This window comes from Apodemus sylvaticus, chromosome 13 (assembly GCF_947179515.1).
Source record: "Apodemus sylvaticus chromosome 13, mApoSyl1.1, whole genome shotgun sequence".
NCBI classification, from domain to species: Eukaryota; Metazoa; Chordata; class Mammalia; order Rodentia; family Muridae; genus Apodemus; species Apodemus sylvaticus.
Genome location: NC_067484.1, coordinates 25,907,859 through 25,927,546, shown reverse-complemented (window position 1 = coordinate 25,927,546; position 19,688 = coordinate 25,907,859). Strand labels below are relative to the sequence as shown.

Genomic DNA, 19,688 nt, shown 5'->3' with positions numbered 1-19,688 from the left:
CTGTAGCTTAGGGGTTTTTCATTTAGTTTATGTAGTTTTAGGGTTATCATTTAAATTCTTCATATTTTTTCTCAGATTTAGAGGTCTCATACTGTATCCTATGATGGTCTCAAATTTTTACCAATCCTTCTGGTTTTAGTATCCAGAGTCTTGAGATTATTGATTTTAACTTTCTTTTTCCTCCCCTGTTAGCATCTCATACCCTATTACCTTTCAGCTGTGTCACTTGATATGAATCATCTAGAGAGTCTTTTAAGGATACATCTATTGAGATGTGTGCATGTAGCACTGTAAGTTATATGTGTTAAGTAAGCAGAATTAAAGCTTTATTTCTGAATAAATGATATAGAACTGTGATAGATACAGAGCAGATGCTGGCTGATCTTTCTCAGTGTTTATTTTTATACTGTCTACCACTTATACATTTTGGCCTGGTCTCAAGTTTAGAAGGCTACACAGCTGCCTTTATTAGAATCACTGAGTTTGGACAGGATATATGGAAAGGTGAAATGACAGTATCCCTTATACCACCACGGATCTCTGGGAGGAGTGTGAAATGATTTGGAAAGGAGTACAAGGAGAGGAAGCTGGTAGAACTCTGGTTCATTTAAGGGATTTTCTTTACGCAGGAGGATGACTCCTAAATTAAATATGGAAATCAATGTTAATGACTTACAATACATTTTTAGAGTGTTATAAAATATTTTTTACACCCTTTATTCTATTAAACTCTCTGTGAGTAGGTGTCTGTGATATCAGTGGACATAAATTTATATTCTAAATTAAAAGAATCATTATCAGAATCAGATGATGTGTTTTGTCTGGTGTAAACAGTATATGGTGGAATTCAAAGATCATTTTGGTAGCTCCTGATATTTTTTTTGCCTTGTTTCTTATTGATTTTCAAAGGCATAATTATTCTAATGAATTGTAGATTTTGAGTTATTAAAATGCCTTGTAGTATGTAAAACTCACTGTAGGAAAATGACTTGCAATAGACCAAGAAACACTGAACACAACTCATCAAACATATAAAAGTTAATTTTAAATTCCATGCACTCTATTTGACCTTCACCTTGTACTTGGCACTGGCAGAAAAGCTGGTCCTCCACCGAACAGTGTAAAGTCGCATATCGGATGTTTTCTGGTTCTTCGGGACAGAGTTGTCTGCCCAGCTGACCCTCACAGCCTCATGGGTAAGAGCCACAGCCTGTACACCTACTGGTGGGAGCATGGGGGTGGAGACATCTGGGCCCGAGGTGGGGAAATCATCAAGCAAAGGATAATAATCAACGGGGTCAGTGGGATCTGGGTTCAAAACCCACCAAATGAAACAAACAAATAAATGTGTAAACAAAGAGTTAAAATAAATATCAGTGGCAACACATCACAATGAGTTAAATGCATGGCAATAACGATGGAAGGGAACATGAGAAGAACAGAAAAAATGCAATTAATTAAATCATAAAACATAATATCAGTATCGCTATATCATAAAATAATAGTATTTCGTCATTTTTATATCTAATTAGAATATATACCTTAAGACTCTAACTTGTTGGAATATTACACTGATTTTTTTCAAGATATTATGTAGTAATTTATCATGTTCATGATTTATCAATGACTTTTAAATAATAGCAAAAAAATCATATTTCTGGTCATTTTTTCCTGAAATGGAAATGAATGCTATTGGATACATTAATGCTCTTCTTTATCCCTAATGGGTTTTTGTAATGCTTTTACTATTGTCTATATTATATCTGTATAGATTTTGTTCAGGCAACATACAAATTATAATGACACATGCTTGAACTAGATCAGTCCTTCTATCAGTGCACATATCCAATGTGAACCAATTCACATGGTCACATGAAACCTTTTATTGCTGATGGTCTAGAATCTGCTGTGAGACAGCCACTAGCAAGCAGCTTTTCTTAGATTGTAATCTTAAATCGTGGAAGTGCTCATTCTCCTGTATTCTCACACATGGATTAGTATCATTTTAGTCCTGTCAGGCATTCCTATATTACATTCCTGATTCTAAAACTGCAAGTTCAGTGGAAAGAATGCACACCACTGGGTAAGAAGGCAAATTAACTCCCTTCAGAATGATGAGATTTCCATTGAGGGATGCACCTGCTCTGATCAATAACACGATTGGAATCTGCTGAATGTGGTGTGACCTTACAAAATTCTTCAAAAAACCCTTACACTTCTGCTATGCTATGACAAGCAAAATCAGAAACATACTTTGTGGCAGTGACAATCATTCCATTTTGAGATGTTCAAAATCATAGATAACAGATTTAAAAGCTGACCTTTATATAACACAGTAAGGAATCACACTAACAAAAATTTAAGACTGACAGCACCAAGCTAAGCCTGGACATTTCGTGTCATTTAAAGGAATGAGATCAGATAAAATGTAGAAGAATGTCCGCAGCAGCTTACAAGATTTTTGTATTCATTTATTTATTTTTAAATAGCAAAGTTCAAAGCTGGGTGGTTGTTGGGTACTCTGTTGATTATTTCCTCTGTCCCTTGAATTTCAAATTCCCATGCCCCATGTTTTTCCGATAAATAATTAAGCATGTTACTGGCCTGTGGCTTGAAGAAAATATTGTAAAAACTGAATAACCACACCCAAATCAAAAACAGAACAAAAAGGAAGAAAAAGAGAGAGAAGGGGAAGAGGGAAATGGAGAGGGAGATGGGGAGAGGGAAGGGGGAGGGAGTGAAGTTTGGTATTAAAATTTAATGACAGAACCCAGGATTTTGTTTTTTCTTTTGATGTCTCTTTTCATTAAGAGCCCCTTTAAAACCAAATGGATTTATGAAACGGTAAAGAGAGAATACAAAACATGGCAGCCTGTACAAGGATTTAAATTATCTATCTGGTTTGTGAATCTAGAAAAGATGTTTTAGTTTGCCAAACTAAAGTAAGTACAGGTTTATATGTTTTACTCTTGCCTGACTTTGTAAGATGAATTTTATGAATAGACAAAGAGTGGTTCAACGTCTGACTTATATTCGACTTATCTAAATCATAGGGTTCCACCCATATTACAACTTTGCTGCCCTTAGTTTGTGTGAGAGTCGTTTCTCCTTCGCGTTATTTATAATGCTATGAAATCAACTGATCCTATGATAAGAAATTATAATAGTCCATTTATCTACTTACTATTTTGGAAAAGGCAACTATTAATGGGTATTATTTACTGAGTGTTTTAGAAGCAATTACAACATAAGTTTATTGTATCCAAAGCAATATTGTCTGTTTTGAATTATGTGTGGACCTAATGTGACCCATAAAATTTTGCCAATAGCTAAGTTTGATTTCCTTTCTTAGGAATACAACTCTTGTCATTATTTTTCCTGTCAATCCCTCTATAACTATGCTCCATAACATAGTAGCTATATGTTTTATGGATTATACCAACTCATATTACATAAATAATTATTTAAGCATTTATTCATTTTCTATGGTAGACAAAGCCAAACCTTCATGGCCCTAAGAGTTTAGTCCCCTATAAGGGAAAGACAAGATATCCTACATCTATGGCAGAGCAGAGCATTCCGGGAGATAGTAAGCAACATTGTGAATATGTTACATATATTATAAGTGTTTTTCTATCCTGATGAAAAAGATTTTGGATAATTGGATGGAAGAATCCTTTTGCTACTAAACTGTTCTTTAACGTTTCTTCCTCTGTTAGGATGCCTTATACTCTGTTGAATTTCAGAGGTATGTGAACAAGTACACATGTATGTGAGCATATATGTATATGTATATATAATTATACACACACCCCGTATATATAAAGGTAAGCTTCTTTCTACACATCCTATCTTCCATTTCTGAACTCTGCTCCATTAACTACTATTATGTTCTATTGGAGAACTGACTTTCATCCCTATAACTAATAGCCCCTCTTTGTGAGATTATGTACACACACACACACACACACACACACACACACACGAAAGTCAGTTCCTAACATATTTTGGTAGCCTTCTGAAATTTTAGTCACTGTATTTGTTTGAAACTGTCTTTAAAATCAATAAAGTTTTCAACTGAATTATACTTTGTTTAAACCTTGCTAAAATGGTTAAGAATACATTAATTCAAAGGATGTACCTCATTAACCTCTGATTATTCTCTGCACCTTTCCCTTCTCTAGGTGGAAAACCACTTGTTCTTACAACAACAATAGATAAAGCGCTTGATGGTAGAAGAGTTTTCCTGTGTGGGGCCAAGGTGAAAGTGTCAGTAGCTTGAACTGATATTCCCAGTCTCAGAAAAGGGTATGGAGTTCACCAAAGGCTACTGGCAGAGCATTTAGAATGCTCCAGGGCCTGGTGCTCACATTCGCCGAATGCTTTCATTGTCTTTGATATATTTCATGTATACTTTTTGCTGGATTTTTCCAAGACTTCTCATGGGAATACTTTGCAATGACTCAAAGATAAAGAGTAGTTTTTACATGACAATATGACACATTTATAAATATGAGATACTCTTAGAGACTTGGCCTTTGATTCCTTTGGTTTGCTCTTTGTTCTCTATGCTGTGAGGAAGCATAAAACTAATTCTACTTCCAGGTAAAGGTTTATTCTTTACTGTGAAATGGCAGCTTCAAACACCCCTTACAGCCCATTACTGTCTTTTCGTCAATAAGAAATTTCCTGACACATTTTCCAACTTTGGTATCATTTCATTTCTTAGCTCCATTAGAATCTGAATTATAACATGAAAATAAAGCCTGTGTTATGGATCACTGGTGTTTGAGAAAACACCGTGGCATGCCATATGCTAAGAATTAAAAATTGACAGCAAATGCCACAGGGAAAGATGTTAATACCACAGACACTTCCTTCTGTACAGCTTCCTTTCCATCGATCTGAACTTTGACCCCTTCACTACTCTGATGTTCTATTGAAAAACTGACTTTCATCCCGATACCCAGCAGGGCCTGTTCATGAGACGTTAATTTTGTTATTAATAAAGGAAAATCTTTGAAAGACTGGTTTTGGTGAAATTTTATGTCACCTGATTATAGCCCAATGTCACCTTGACAATAAGAAACTGTTTAGGTTCCTTAACAGGACCAGGAAGGAGAGGACATGCAGAAGGCCAACAAGGGAAATCCCAGGTGTAGCCAGAGGACCCTGATATTTTTCCAGACAGCCTCACTTTTTGGACAGTCTGTGAGCAAGGGGTAGTGAAAAAATTCTCAGGGTACTCTATGAATGTCACCTGTAGGCTTGAAAAGCAAATATAAATTTATGTAAATATAGACAGAAGATAAAGAAAGAGGGTTGCAATATTTATTCTTCAGCCATTTATGATCCTCATCTGGAATTCATACTCCAGCAATCATTTGCTCTCTGATGTTTAGTAACAAATCTGGAGCTTGACCTCTTAAACACTTCATTCTAATTAAAGTGAAAATTTATGGCCAACCAAATCAAGTAAGAATGATATGGTTTTGTGGAAGGGGTAGGCACAAAATATTAATTGAAGACATAAACTTTTTTTTGGTCCAGGTTTTAGACAAGTGTTTGGGATTAGCATTGTTAGGAGCAAAATGGTGATGTGATTTTTTTGGGGGTGTCCACAAATGTGATTCATATTCCATTTTTTAATAAACCCAGTATTATTGACAAACGGCCACTGTCCATAACTTAGATCTCACCATCTTAACAGTGTCTCATGGTCTTCCACCATTTTGGTCTTATTTGCTGCTAAACAAGTTAAACTCCTGTAGCTAGCTATTCTTTAGGTGATTAGTCTTTGAATCAGCCAGTCTCTTTTGCATTCTCTTGTCAGGTTTACCTATGGCCCAATTCATATTTCTTCTTTGTTATTTAGCCTAATCTAAGTCACTCCAAGATGCCAGTTTATCCTTGTCACCTATCTGAAGGATTTCATTAAGAGAAACAATGGCACATTGAACATTTAGAGTCTTAGATCACATATCTTCCACTCAAATGGCCATGTTAAATGACTAACTGGTTAGCAGAATGAAGAAGCATATTAGAGCACCAAGCCATGAAGCTTCTAAGATGATTGGAAAAGCAAGGGCTGAATTATATAAGTCCACATACTAATGTATAGAATGAGTACTTCTAATTCACTTAGGAACCAAATAATTAAAATATATTGTATACATAATGCATGCATATGTTGTGATAATTTTATGTATTCAGTTTTGATAATTTTTCTTTTGTATTTTGGTTTAATTTAAAGTTTTGCTCCTTCTCACCATAATCCGAGGACTGACTACCTTGTCACAAGAGGATTGATGCTGGGTACATACCTGTGATAGAACGGGTGGTGGCACTTTCATAGAGCGGGACACCTTCTCCAGCATTGTTGAAAGCTTTTAAGGAGATTACATAATGAGAACTTGACTCTAGAGGAAAACAGAAACAAGTTGGACATGTGAATTATTGAATTGAAATGCTCATGGTGAACATTTCCTGAAAACAAATTTAATATAATCTTTTAAATAAATTGATATTTGACAATGAATGTGTCGGATTCTGGGAACCACTGACTCTAATGGAGACAGGCTTTCAATCTTCCTGAATCTTCATTTGAGCATTACATGCACAAGAAGGTAGGGAACTAAGAGCTTTAGCCACTCTGTATAGGGTGGGTAATGATGTTTGAGCCCAAACCCTAAACTACAACCTTATCTTGTGAGTTCCCAGCAGACAGCCTAAGGCCCCAAGTGTCAGCGATGTCTGTGTTAGTTAAACCAAAAGTGGGTATCAGACTGGAAATGAAGACAACTCTAAGGAACTGTCAGGTAGTGAAGAAGGCAGAGCATATTAGATTAAAGAACAAATACAGACACTTGGAAATGACCAGTGAGGAATACACTCCAGGACAGGACAAATTATAGTTAAATTATGTCAATTTGACACAACCTTAAGGCAGCTGAGATGAGGGAATGTCAACTGAAGAACTGTCCATGTCAAATTGTCCTGTGATTATGTCTGTGAGAGACCGCCTTTACTGATGATTGATATGGGAGTAACCACACTAAGGAGTAACCAGGCTATGTGGGGAGGCAGTAAAAGCCAGGCAAGTGAAACTAGGTTGTATGAGAAAGATAGCTGAGGAAGAATCCGAGAACCAGCTAGCAAACAACATTTGTTCAAGGTTTATGCTTCAGACCATTAATTTAGTTTATACTCTGACTTTCCTCAATGATGTGCTATGATCTAGAAGTATATATTGAAATAAACCTTTCCTCTAGATGTATCTGTTCATAGTATTCATCATACCAATATAACAAAAATACAACTGGACATGAGCAGGAACCAAAGTACCTAGTTCACAAATGCAGAGAGAGGAGCAAATATGTTAGAAATGAAGGGCAATTCAACAAGCGAAATCAAGTAGAGAAACAAAATCAAGAGAAGAAAATATGAATGAATACAATTTACGTGGAAGAAGCAATTCAATATGAAAGTTGATAAATACACAACTCAAATACACTAAGTGGATTCCTTAAAGAAGAAAATCACACCTGAACAGAATAAATACAAAGGAACACACGACATTTTGTTTAAATGAAGAATATGGATATAATAGATATGAGATTCAGGGGGGCAAAATTAGATAATTAGCAATTCTTATAGAAATAGCTTATGTAACAAATTATAGTAATTTACTTTTTATTCTAGATAATAAAATGTAAGGATTGTATAGTTAAAGTTAGTTATAAATACAGTGGATGAGAATAGTCAAACTGTTATTCATTTCTAACCATTGCATATCACTGTGTTAACCATCAGAACTAATAGAAAATGAGGTATAGACATCCAAAATGGCCAGAGCCATCTGTGACTAGAAAGCTAGCCTCTGAGTAATAAAGTCAAAGAACTAAAGCTAAGTGACAGGAGAGATTTTATTTTGTAATGGCTTCATGCTCTGACACTATAATGATACAAGAATCAATTGATCACAATAGTGGTCTATATGCAAGAAACAACTGAGTGATTTTTATGATGTAGGACCTTTTGTTGTTGTCATTCTAAGACAAGTAAGATACAAACAAAGCAATAAACAAATATGAGGGTTACAATTTTATATCCACTGTGTCCTTGAAGCCAAGAGTCTTAGTAGAGATGGAAGGTAACATAGACTTAAAACGGAGTGGCTAAAATCTCCAGTTCTTAAACTGGAATTACACAAAGGCTTCAGTTTTTTTTTTTTTTTAATTTTAATCTGGGTGTCAAGATTTATCAACTCAGTGTAGCAGTATAGGACAAAATCAGAAAAGGGAAGTGGGAAGGGGTGGATGGGAGAACAGGGGGAAGGAATGGGGCTTATGTGACTTTCAGGTAATGGGGGGCCAGAAAAAGGGAAATCATTTGAATTGTAAATAAAAAATATATTGAATTAAAAAACGATTAAAAGTAAAGAAGTTGAGAAGTTTTGATTGATAAACTGAAGCAACCCTAGTATGTAGGCTGCAGGTGTATAAAACTATATTGCCTACTGTAACTGACTTTTATAGAACTCATGATCCCAAATTTTAAGATGGAAACATCACAACTGAGTTTTAATCATCCTGACAAACTATAAAGGAAGAAACCAGCTAAGGACAATGAAGATCTTCTGTCAACAGATTCAGGAATTATTGTATAGAGCATTTCAATGATCACAAAGACAGTTATAACCTAATGAGCTTCAGTATATCAATACCCAGAAATACATATGAATGTACTAATTTATCGATGTATTTCAAAGAATAAAAGCTGTTCTGTTCTGAAATTGATAGATAATCACATTACTATCTTGAAAACTGATAAGGAAATTAGCTTTAATCATGTTGTTTCATAAATAAACGTTGTTCAATGACCAAAAGCATAATGATCTCTTTAAACCTTCCTGGAAGAAAAACTCAATGAGCAAAATGGAATATTCTAATTCTAAAATCTCAAGGAATTAATCTAGGCATTGAATATTCATCATTTCCCAGATAGAGTCAAGAGCAAACCCCCCATACACTAAATATCTCTCACAGAAGTTATTATTGACCTCTGAAGTCTTGCTACGGGGTCTAGCCTCTAGCTGTCAGAGCACAGCAAACAGAGCAGAGAAACATGCTGAAGTCAGTTAAAAGCATACATGTAGCTACACATGTCAGGTTTGTATTTCTGTGCTAAAGTATTTATACAACTATGATGAGGTCTTACAGTGAGTGAGTTCATATTTAATGATGATTTTTGAGAATGTATTAGATCTTCATCAAGTATGAATGTCATTTAAATGCATACATTAAAGATGGTGACATTCAAAATAACAATGTCCCCAAAGCTACAATATAGCAAGAAGAGTGAAATAGGACTATATCTCATGTAGCACTCTGACCTCCATGGAATGAATTGCTTCTACTTGAAAAGAAAAACGTGTTTGTGTGTGTGTTAGTGTTAGTGTTAGTGTGTGTGTGTGTGTGTGTGTGTGTGTGTGTGTGTTTGTGTGTCCATGTGTTATCAAAGTAGTTTACTTTTAAGGAAATAATAATCAAATGTCAAGTGTTCTTTGAGATTTAGGACTAGTTGTAAAACACTAACCTCTCTTATTATTGTAGTAAGTTACTTCTGAATAAGGGAATAAAGAAATACTACAGAAATTTAAGCAAAATAATATGCAACGTGATTTCTGAATGTCATCTTCAAGTAGAGGTCAGCAATGTTTGTGAAGCATCAGGTCACATGAGAAGGGTTTTCAGTAGATATTTACTCTGAGTAGAGCTTGTGGAAGAAGATAGTTTATAGGATTAGAGAGATCCTAGAACATAAAAATATTTCAAGGCAACACATGGCGAGTGCTGAAAATACACAAAGATAAGGTGGAAACCCACTTCTTTCCTAGGTCAGAGGATATTAGTTATGTGCAGGGGATACTAGATCTAATTCCTTAAATCAGACAGACAAGTTTATCTGTACACTGAAACATGAATGATTATGTTTGTTATTTACCTGATGCAATATGAAATGGCTTTTTTGGGGGGGGGTTAAAATTTAATTCAGTTCCACCTCATACACCTCTACATTTGCATTTATCTTGATATTTATCAAGGACATGAAAATGAGTGCAGGATTTTTATATTCACAAGCACAGGATCTGGAGCTATTTGTTTGCCTGAAATTGCTTTTGGATTTGTTTCCTTTTGTCTAATTAGAGTGAGCAATGGAGAGTAAGGCAAATTTGGTTGCTGCATGAAAGATCATAGAGTAGAAAGATTCTTAGGAGCTGAGAATTAAGCAATTCTTCTGTTTGAGGATGCCATTGGTTCAAAGAAGGAAATCAGCTTTGTGGAACTTTCTGGAAACCTAGACCTTTGTGTGATCACATCAGCTATTTAAATATTTGTAGGGTATTTAAGTAAACTCCTATGGGCAAAATAGATTCCCCTGAATCTATGCCTACTATTCTCAGGAGATTGAATGTAACTGAAAATCCTTTAAATGAAGATTCTGTCCTCGAGCATTGCATTGCCAAGTACTGGAAGGAACTGTGAATCTATAAGAAATAAGTCTACTAGAGGGCATTGGGGCATGCCAGGATAAAGGATTCCCGTGTTTTCTTTTGGCTTCGAGCTGGCAGTAGACCAATTCATAGACAAGGAATTGGTCACTTGCTTCTATAAACATCACCAGCATTACAATCTGCCCTCTGAGATCCAGTATTCTGTCTCTGTCTCTCTAGCCTACACATTACGTTTTTGTCTACATTCTGGGCCTACTGGGGAGACAATAGGCTTCCCTTTAAACTAGACTTGATCCAATACTGAATGTGCCTGCACAAGGAAGATAAACTTGTTAATCATTTATTGGCAAAGTTATGGGAAACGAGGGATGGTTTAGTAATATAATTTTTTTGTATGTGGGCAGAGGGATATGGTTTGAATGTGTCTTGAGCTCAAGATATTTTTAGAGTGTGCTAAGACCCAAGAATGATGTCCCCTATGATTTACAAGAAGTTGGTTTTTATCAGTACACCGCTAGAGGGCAATGTGGAACTATGTTCCTGCACATGCTCAGAGCTTTTAATGTTTAAAATCAGTAAAATACAAAAGAATTGCTAAGAATCATTGCCACTATGTAAGCATCAAATGAGTTAAACACATTTACTATTATCATAATGAATTCCCAATGAATTAATCATTAATTATGGTCAGACCCCATTGTACAGGAATATGCTTAATGACAATTATGACAATAAATTTATTTTTTTGGTATTTGAAGAAGTGTTGCAGATACATAAGCCTGACAAATGCATCAATTGTCTCTGCAAATAAAGTCTGGCAGTTTTCTCATTTGGACTTAATGTGATTTAATCATGCAAGAGGGATTTGGATCCTGGTAGAGTTCCCTGGGAATTATTTTTGGTTATGGATATTATATAGGAGCCCACATATTTTACAGTATTGAACAGATTGTTTTTTTAATATTTGACTGGTCACCCTTTCTTTTACAAATATTCTATTTGGAATTAGAGAAGCTGAAAAAATACTTAATGGCTCTCGGCATGCACAAATAGATGACTCTGCCCATTATCGCTTGAGTATCAATAACAGGGGGTGTTAAATGCACATTTATTGATCATAGGGTTGTAAAGACAAGGAACTGGTTATCGGAAGTCTTGGTGTTCTTCCCAAGAGACATGGGAGCCTCATTATTCTAAGAGCCTGTGTTAAATCTTCTCTGAAGGTTAGAGATGAATGTTGCTTTCTGGGACTCAGAATGAATCATGAAAACCTTCAGGGATAGAGCAAGAAGCTGAGCCTGGTAGCAAAAGCCACTAGGGAGAACTTCATTGTTGTTAATTAATATTTCGTGGAAATTAAATGTCAATGGCCTGGGCCGGTTGACATTCCAGAGTCTTTTATTCATTAGAGTATGGCCCCATCCATGCCAAGTGCTTGTCGGGGCCCAGGATCCATGAGCTTCCATCTTTTCCTTTCTTAGCCAGCACTGCCAGCAAGTCGATTAGAGAATATTAGGATGGTACCCCTCTTTCCTAATGCAAACAGCTGCTTCTTACAAAGGACCAGGGCTACCACAACCATCATGTAAAGGAGGCCATGGATTGCTGTGAGATGAAGTCTTCCTGAATACCTCTGATTCTATCAGACATGAACTTTTTAATCAAGTGTAATGGGTGGAGAGGAAATACAACTGACAGCATTGATCTCTAAGAAGGAAAAGGAAGTCATAATTTAAGAAGATGCAATGTATATAGTACACTCAATTCTACTTCACTGCATACATTCCTTTGTAAATTTAATTCAAGTCTAATTTGAATCAGTCTCTAATAAAGTCTTATTTTTTTCTTCTTCGCAAACATTGTACAATTAAAGGTCAGACTACAGACATGGTTTGTTCATTAGCCAGTCTTGTAGATCCCACCCACTCACTTAGTTACTATGGGGATTTATTTGAGAATAGGACATAACGGTATATATTTTTAATTGTTTCGGTTCTATTGTCAGTAAAAAATATGTTGAAAGAAGGTATATGTCAGAGGCTACTGTGATTGTACAGACAAATATCATAAGAGCCCCACTTGAGGCGATACAGTATGACTAAGATGAAAAACATATTGTAACATACTGTATAAGAGCCAAAAGGACAAAGTTCATCTACTAAATATATTCTTTCATATAGACTCATCTCTATTTTCTCTGATGAATAATTTAGTGGTCTTGCATTTCTTTAGTGTGGGGACAAATTTCTTATTGCCCTACCATGAGTAAAGTGACATATTTTTTGTGGTCACTTCTATAATTTAAGAAAAAATTATATGTTTTCATGCTTACTATTTAATGTTGCCAGTGAACATATTTTTATCAATTGTCTCATGAATACTTTAAATTAGATAGATAGGTTCATGCTTATTTAAGCAATAGAGAACATGGCAATTTATTCTGATCATTCAAGAAAGAGGAGATACCAGTAGAACCATAAAGCCAGGTGGACTCTCTGTTGTTCCTTTGTAGGGCTACAAGTTTTGGTATTCTCTCATAATTTATGCCAGAGGGCAGAGTAAGCATCTCATACCCACTTTGCTGGTGGGGCGTGAATGACAGAGAGGCCTGGGAGTCAGGAAGAAATATGAGGAGATGCTCAGATTACACAGCACTATGCCGAGCTTACATGTGCTAAACTTAATGAAATGATTTCTCATCAAAACTGTCCATAAGGACATTAGGCAGACACAGTATAACAAAGCACATAGGTTTTCATCATTCATGTTATTTTTAAAAAGTCAAAATAATTATAAAATCAGGTGGGAAATTTTTGTGACAACCTATAGAATGAATTAATAAAACTACAAATATGCTTCTTTAATATATTAATGTAAAAAAATCATTACGATGGTTTTAAGAAGCAGTTAAATTGACTCCTCTCCATACAAACAAAATAATAAATATGAGTTTATAATCAGTACACAAAGAAGCATTGTGCATTCTTATGGCCCCTCATGCTTTCTTCTTTCCTTCACATTTCCATTCTTTCTCGTTGTCCTGACCCATTCTCTTGGTTGATCTCCTCACCCATTCTTTTAGGATTCTGTGGGAGAAGCTATAACAGGAAGTAGACAACCATAGGCAAGCAAGGCGTGAAGAGAGAGACCGTGATAAGAACCTTAGCATACAATGGCATGGAGAAATGATAGATTCTAATAACAGGAGTCTAAATTAGGCCACTTGTTGTGACAGAAGCTGACCTCAGAAAGGTTTTATTACACTTAGCTTTGTTGTGGACCCTTAAAAGCTCATTGTCTGTCCTCATTCTAGAAATGAGGAAAACATACAGCTCACCACTTAGTAGTTCATGGATTCAAAGACAGGCTTCCCTGCTTTGTGAACAGTCATGCTCAAGTCAGCATAAGGACTAACACATCAGTATTAAACGGCCCCCGGTAATTTGTACTACGTAGAAACTAGTCCAGATCATAGAAATATCATTTGTTTTCCTTAACCTCAGGCTATATTGGCATATATCTTTTCCAGTGAGATATGGAAAAGGAGTAGATCCTGAGAGTAGAAGAGGCAAGGAGGAACTGTGAAGACTAGAGAAAGAGAAAACCGCAATAGGATATACTGTATGAGAAAAACATCTATTCTCAATAAGAAAGGAATATATTTAAAGAATGACAAAGAGTAACAGTCATTGGTAACTCTAGCAAATGAGATCGTATGCCTCTTCTAGCCTCTCTCTTGAGCATTAAGCAAACACATGGTGAACAGACATACATTCAGGCAAAACCTTCATAAACATATGATAAAATAATTTAATAAACTTTCTCAAGATAATAAGAGTCATGTATAAAACATGCCCAAGTGATTTTCTACTTAATTGTGGAAACTGAAAGCTTTTTCATGATATTGTTAGAAGGCTACGGTGCTCATTTCTAACAAAAGAAGAAAAAAATTAAAAAATTAAAATTAGAAAGAAAAAAGTGATATTACCCCTTTGGTATATCACATGATCCTGTATATATAAAATAACAAAGTTAACAAAAAGCAAGAAATAACTAGTGGAGTAGTAAATAATGTTCACAAAATAGAAACATACACTTAACACAGAAAAACACTATTAAATTTTATACAATAGAAATGAAATAAATTGAAAACAAAACATATAAGCAATTACATTTATAATACCATCAAACCATTAAACCTTAATGAATTAACTAAGGAGACAAATGATATATAAAATAAAATACAAGTGATTGATGAGGAAAATGGAGTAAAGTGCAGATAAATAGAAGTATTTATCATTGTATCAATTGGTAAATGTAATATTCTTATGATGTCAATACTACCAAAAGGATCTGTGATTTCAATGTGATCCCTATCAAAATTCCCATGACCTATTTGTAAGATAGAAAGATTGATATGAAATTCAAGTGTGATTTCAAAGCAATCTTAATACCCACGGAAGTGGGATGAAAACAAGTTGGAAGCATCATTGGTTCTATTCTGTAATGTTCCTATAAGGATATAGGAATCACAGTAGTGTGGTGACTCTTACATATACAGACCAATAGGCTGTACAGAGCTGACGAGTAACCCATCCGAGTAGGGGCAGATGATTTTAACAAAAGTATTATGGCAAAATAATGAGGAAAGGATTGGCTCAAAAAGGGTGGTAAAACAATTGGATCCGAGAGGTGAAGTTTGGTTTGCTAGGCTACACAATACACAACAATTAACTCAGTTTGGATCATACCTTAACTGAATTGTAAGTCCTAAAATAAGAGCCAGTAGAAGAAAGTATAAGGCAAAAACTACATGATATCAGCCAGCAATGCTATTCTGTGCATGACACCAACTACACAGTCAACAGAGGTAATGTGGGAAAATGGGATGAAAAATAATTTTAATTGTAGATGAGGAGAAACTATCAAAAGACATAAAGCAAAAACAACAAAGCAGTATTGAAAAAGAACTTTAAAAATTTATATCTGATAAAAGAATAATATCCAGACATTCAACAAAAAAATAGAACAATGATTCAAAGATATCAAAATGGTTGAGTATTTTTCTCCAAAGACATAAAAATGTAAATGGACAGTATATAATAAAGTGCTTAGAATTACTAATCACTGGAGATCTTCAAATCCCAACACTAAGAAAACCAGTGTGGTGAACTTAGAGTTGAAGGATTTATATTTTAAAAGATAGTAAGTGTTCACAAACAGTATCAAAATTTGATTCCACCTTTGGCAGCAATGTGAACCAGAATATTTGCAATGAAAAACCAAATACTGCTACTAAATTTTTAAAATGATTTTCTTTATGTGACAGAGCAACTCCATTTATAACTGTAGAGTCCACAGAGCAGAGCATAGTTTCAAATACACATATGCATCTATGTTTTTACTGCAGTATTTACAGTAGATAAAGCTTGGAGAATTCAGCTCAACATTAAAAAGTAAGAAAAAACTGACATATAGTGCCATGCGAGTGAATCTTAAAGGTGCTATGCCGCTAAAGATAAACACAAAAGGCAAAATTACATGTTTTAACTGAAATGCTATTTCATTTTGGAAATTAAACATTTCATCACAGGGACACAGGGAATGGGTTAAAAGTCGAAGTGAAACAGTGAGAGGGGAAAGGCCAGAAATGGGTAGTAAACACAGTCAGATAGAGAATAGGCCTGGGAAAGCAAGGACACAGTATTGAAAATATAACTATAAGAATAAGCATTGATTATACATTTAGAATAACTATAGGAGATGGTTGAGGGGTTTACAGTAAGTCAAAAATATTTCAGGAGATACAAATGATACTTATCCTAATTCAATTTTTGCACATTGAGTATGTGTGTTTGGATACTGTACCCACAAATATATGATTTGTGTGTCCTTGAAAAATTTGTTTTTCAGGAAAACAGGAGATGACCTGTAGGACTTGAAGGAAATGACAACGATGTGAAGTGGTGTGGTAGTTTCTAGGGTGAAGGATGAGGACCAGATCAGAGTAAGGGGCAGGTCAGGAGTAATGATAGTATTGTCCTCACCCTACAAAACAGAAAGAGGTCTGATGTTGGTGCAATGGCAGTTTGACAATATGAGGGATATAATTAAAACACTGACTAAACACTTATGCATTGTTTTGGTACTATAATAATGGGGAGTATGTAGAATTAATCCAAATGTTTCTAAACTATGTGAAATATCCAAACTAAACTACCTGTGTGCTCCCAATACAGAAGAATAAGTGAACCTCTTGGGAAAGGCATGAATAAAAATATGGTTCTTCAAGAGAATATTTAATTGTTTGGTTATTGTTCAATAATTTTATTTTACTGGGTGTTACTTGAAATAGGTTAATAATACACAGGGCAAAGTTTTGTTTTGTTTTTCCTTGGTAGGTCTATATAGTTGATATTACATTGTGATTATGGGATAATTTGGCTCAAAATAAAAATAAGAAAATAGAGAAGTAGAATTAAAGAGATATATTTGAGTAATAAAATAGTAATTTCCAAGGTGCACCAAAACATGTTTTTTTGTGGATGATTCTTATAGCATGTATCCATTTCAGGATTCCAGACAACAAATAGAGTATGGCCTGGGTTTATTGCAAATTGTGTGTGTGTGTGTGTGTGTGTGTGTGTGTGTGTGTGTGTGTGAAGGCATAAACTGTCCTAAAAAGGAAAAAAAATCCCTAAACAACCCCATTAGACAAGAACTGACAGTTTATCCGTATGCAGTCTAGACATCATTGTGTGATATTGCTATCATCCATAGCTTCCTTAGTGGGGGAAGCCCCTAATCACCTCCATGCTGGTAAGATAGGACTCAAGTGTTTAGCTGCACATAGGTTTTATATGGGAGTAAAGGGAGCACTGAAGATTAAAGTGTTGAGTCAGCACTTAGTAGCCAATACCTACCCCTGTCCAGGAGACTGTGACCTCATCTTTCACTGGGTGGCTGTTTCTTGCAGAAGTTCAGGTAAGTGGGTTTATTTACATTACTGATTGAAAAGGGAACTGGGAAAAGTCCTTCCAGAGTGTTCTTTCCTTAAAGGGTGTTACCAGGATGTAACACCCTTTGACCCTCAAGACAATGGTAACTTTTGACAGTAATTCCAGCTGAGGACCCTAATTCACTCTGAAGGAAGGATTCGTTTTTCTTTCTATTTTTATAAGCATTCCCAGTACCTACCCCAGTCCCTGGCTGACATAGAAACAACACTTAAAATCTATTTACTTTCTTAATGAATAAAAATGCTGGATAAATAGAGGAAACTAAAAGTTAAAATAAAAACCAACCTCAGAAAAAAGTAAAATATCTTTGCTGAGGTCCAACAGCCTATTGCTGAGAGTCAGAATAAAAGTACGTCTCTGAGTTTACTCTAAGTGATCCATCCTCAAGAAAGCTTCCATGATGAAGCAAGCCATCTGCCTCAGAGAACTCCCTGCTCAGTAAACTGGAATATAAAATCTGTAATGACTAGAGCTTTGTCAGCAAAGCATTTGTTGTATTTCTTTTGTGGGACGTGAAAAATACTCATGTCGGTCTCATAAATTTCCCGAGCAATCACCCACTGTTCGCTCAGCCTTTTAGATGTCAGGGAAGCCTTTGGTTGACTGATTCTCAAATGAATAATTCTAACAAGGAGGCTCATTTCTACTGTGCTGGGCTCTTGCTTATGATTAGAAATAGTAAGGTTAACACTTGATTAATGGCTGTTTTAGCGGTGCTCAGGACTAGAACACTCACACATCCCTGGTCTCATACTTTACCCATCAGCCATAGCAGGTTCTCAGCTGATCCTATCCTAAACCATTAAAACTAGCAATGGAATAATGGGGCTGCCAGCATGCATTTATTTATTATTGCTCACTGAGAAAAGTAAAAGGAGTTTCATTTTTGTTTGTTTATTTTGCTTTGCTTTTTTATTTATCCTTGAGAAGCGAATTCAGAGTTTTCTGAACAGAGTATTTTTTTTTAAAAACCTGGTGTCCAGTCAGAATGGCTAAGATTAAAAATTCAGGAGACAGCAGGTGTTGGAGAGGGTGTGGAGAAAGAGGAACACTCCTCCACTGCTGGTGGGGTTGCAAATTGGTACAACCACTCTGGAAATCAGTCTGGCGGCTCCTCCGAAAACTGGGCACCTCACTTCCAGAAGATCCTGCTATACCACTCCTGGGCATAGGATCCCAGAGGATTCCCCACCATGTAATGAGGATACATACTCTACTATGTTCATAGCAGCCCTATTTATAATTGCCAGATGCTGGAAAGAACCCAGGTACCCCTCAACAGAAGAGTGTATGCAAAAAATGTGGTATATCTACACAATGGAGTACTATTCAGCCATTAGAAACAATGAATTCATGGAATTCTTAGGCAAATGGATGGAGCTGGAGAACATCATACTAAGTGAGATAACCCAGTCTCAAAAGATCAATCATGGTATGCACTCACTAATAAGTGGATATTAACCTAGAAAACTGGAATACCCAAAACATAATCCACACATCAAATGAGGTACAAGAAGAACGGAGGAATGGCCCCTTGTTCTGGAAAGACTCAGTGAAGCAGTATAGGGAAAAACCAGAACGGGGAATTGGGAAGGGGTGGGTCTGAGGACAGAGGGAAAGAAGGGGGCTTATGGGACTTTCGGGGAGTGGGGCCTAGAAAAGGGGAAACCATTGGAAATGTAAATAAAAAAAATATATCGAATAAAAAAAATTTTAAAAAAAGAAAAAAAAAGAAAAAGAAAAGAAAAAGAAAACCTGGTGTCACAGTGGATGTCTGTACAATGTGGTTTTGCTTTCTATATATTTAGAGAAAGTATGTGTATAAGTGTGCATATAAGGAGGAAAAGTTTAAAAGATCAAAGATAATGTTGAACATATATAGTTTTTAAGTTAGAAAATTGTGACTGTAGGAAAAGAAGTTGAGAAATCTGGAAAAAGCAAGATGTTATGACATTACTGACATGTGTATCTAAAGAGCAAGAAAATAATTCAAGGAAAATATTAAAATATCTCATATAAATCACCATCACCATTAATTTCAACTATGTAGAAAGAGTTCAATTGTAAGTATTCATTTTGTTTATATTTTCTACTTTCTTATTATTTAGAAAATGCATGCATATTAGCTATTCAAATACTACAGCAGAATAAAG

At 35.4% G+C, this 19,688-nt stretch overlaps 1 protein-coding gene across 1 annotated transcript in view; it reads right to left on the bottom strand.

The window, feature by feature from the left end:
* Positions 1-19,688, bottom strand: part of Dcc (DCC netrin 1 receptor) — a 1,165,761-nt gene that overhangs the window by 128,970 nt on the left and 1,017,103 nt on the right. Inside the window, exons 16-17 of the mRNA XM_052155825.1 lie at positions 6,324-6,419; positions 1,076-1,308 (exon numbers count right to left, since the gene is read on the bottom strand). Coding sequence (XP_052011785.1) covers positions 1,076-1,308; positions 6,324-6,419 — 329 coding nt within the window. The remainder of the gene's footprint in view (positions 1-1,075; positions 1,309-6,323; positions 6,420-19,688) is intronic.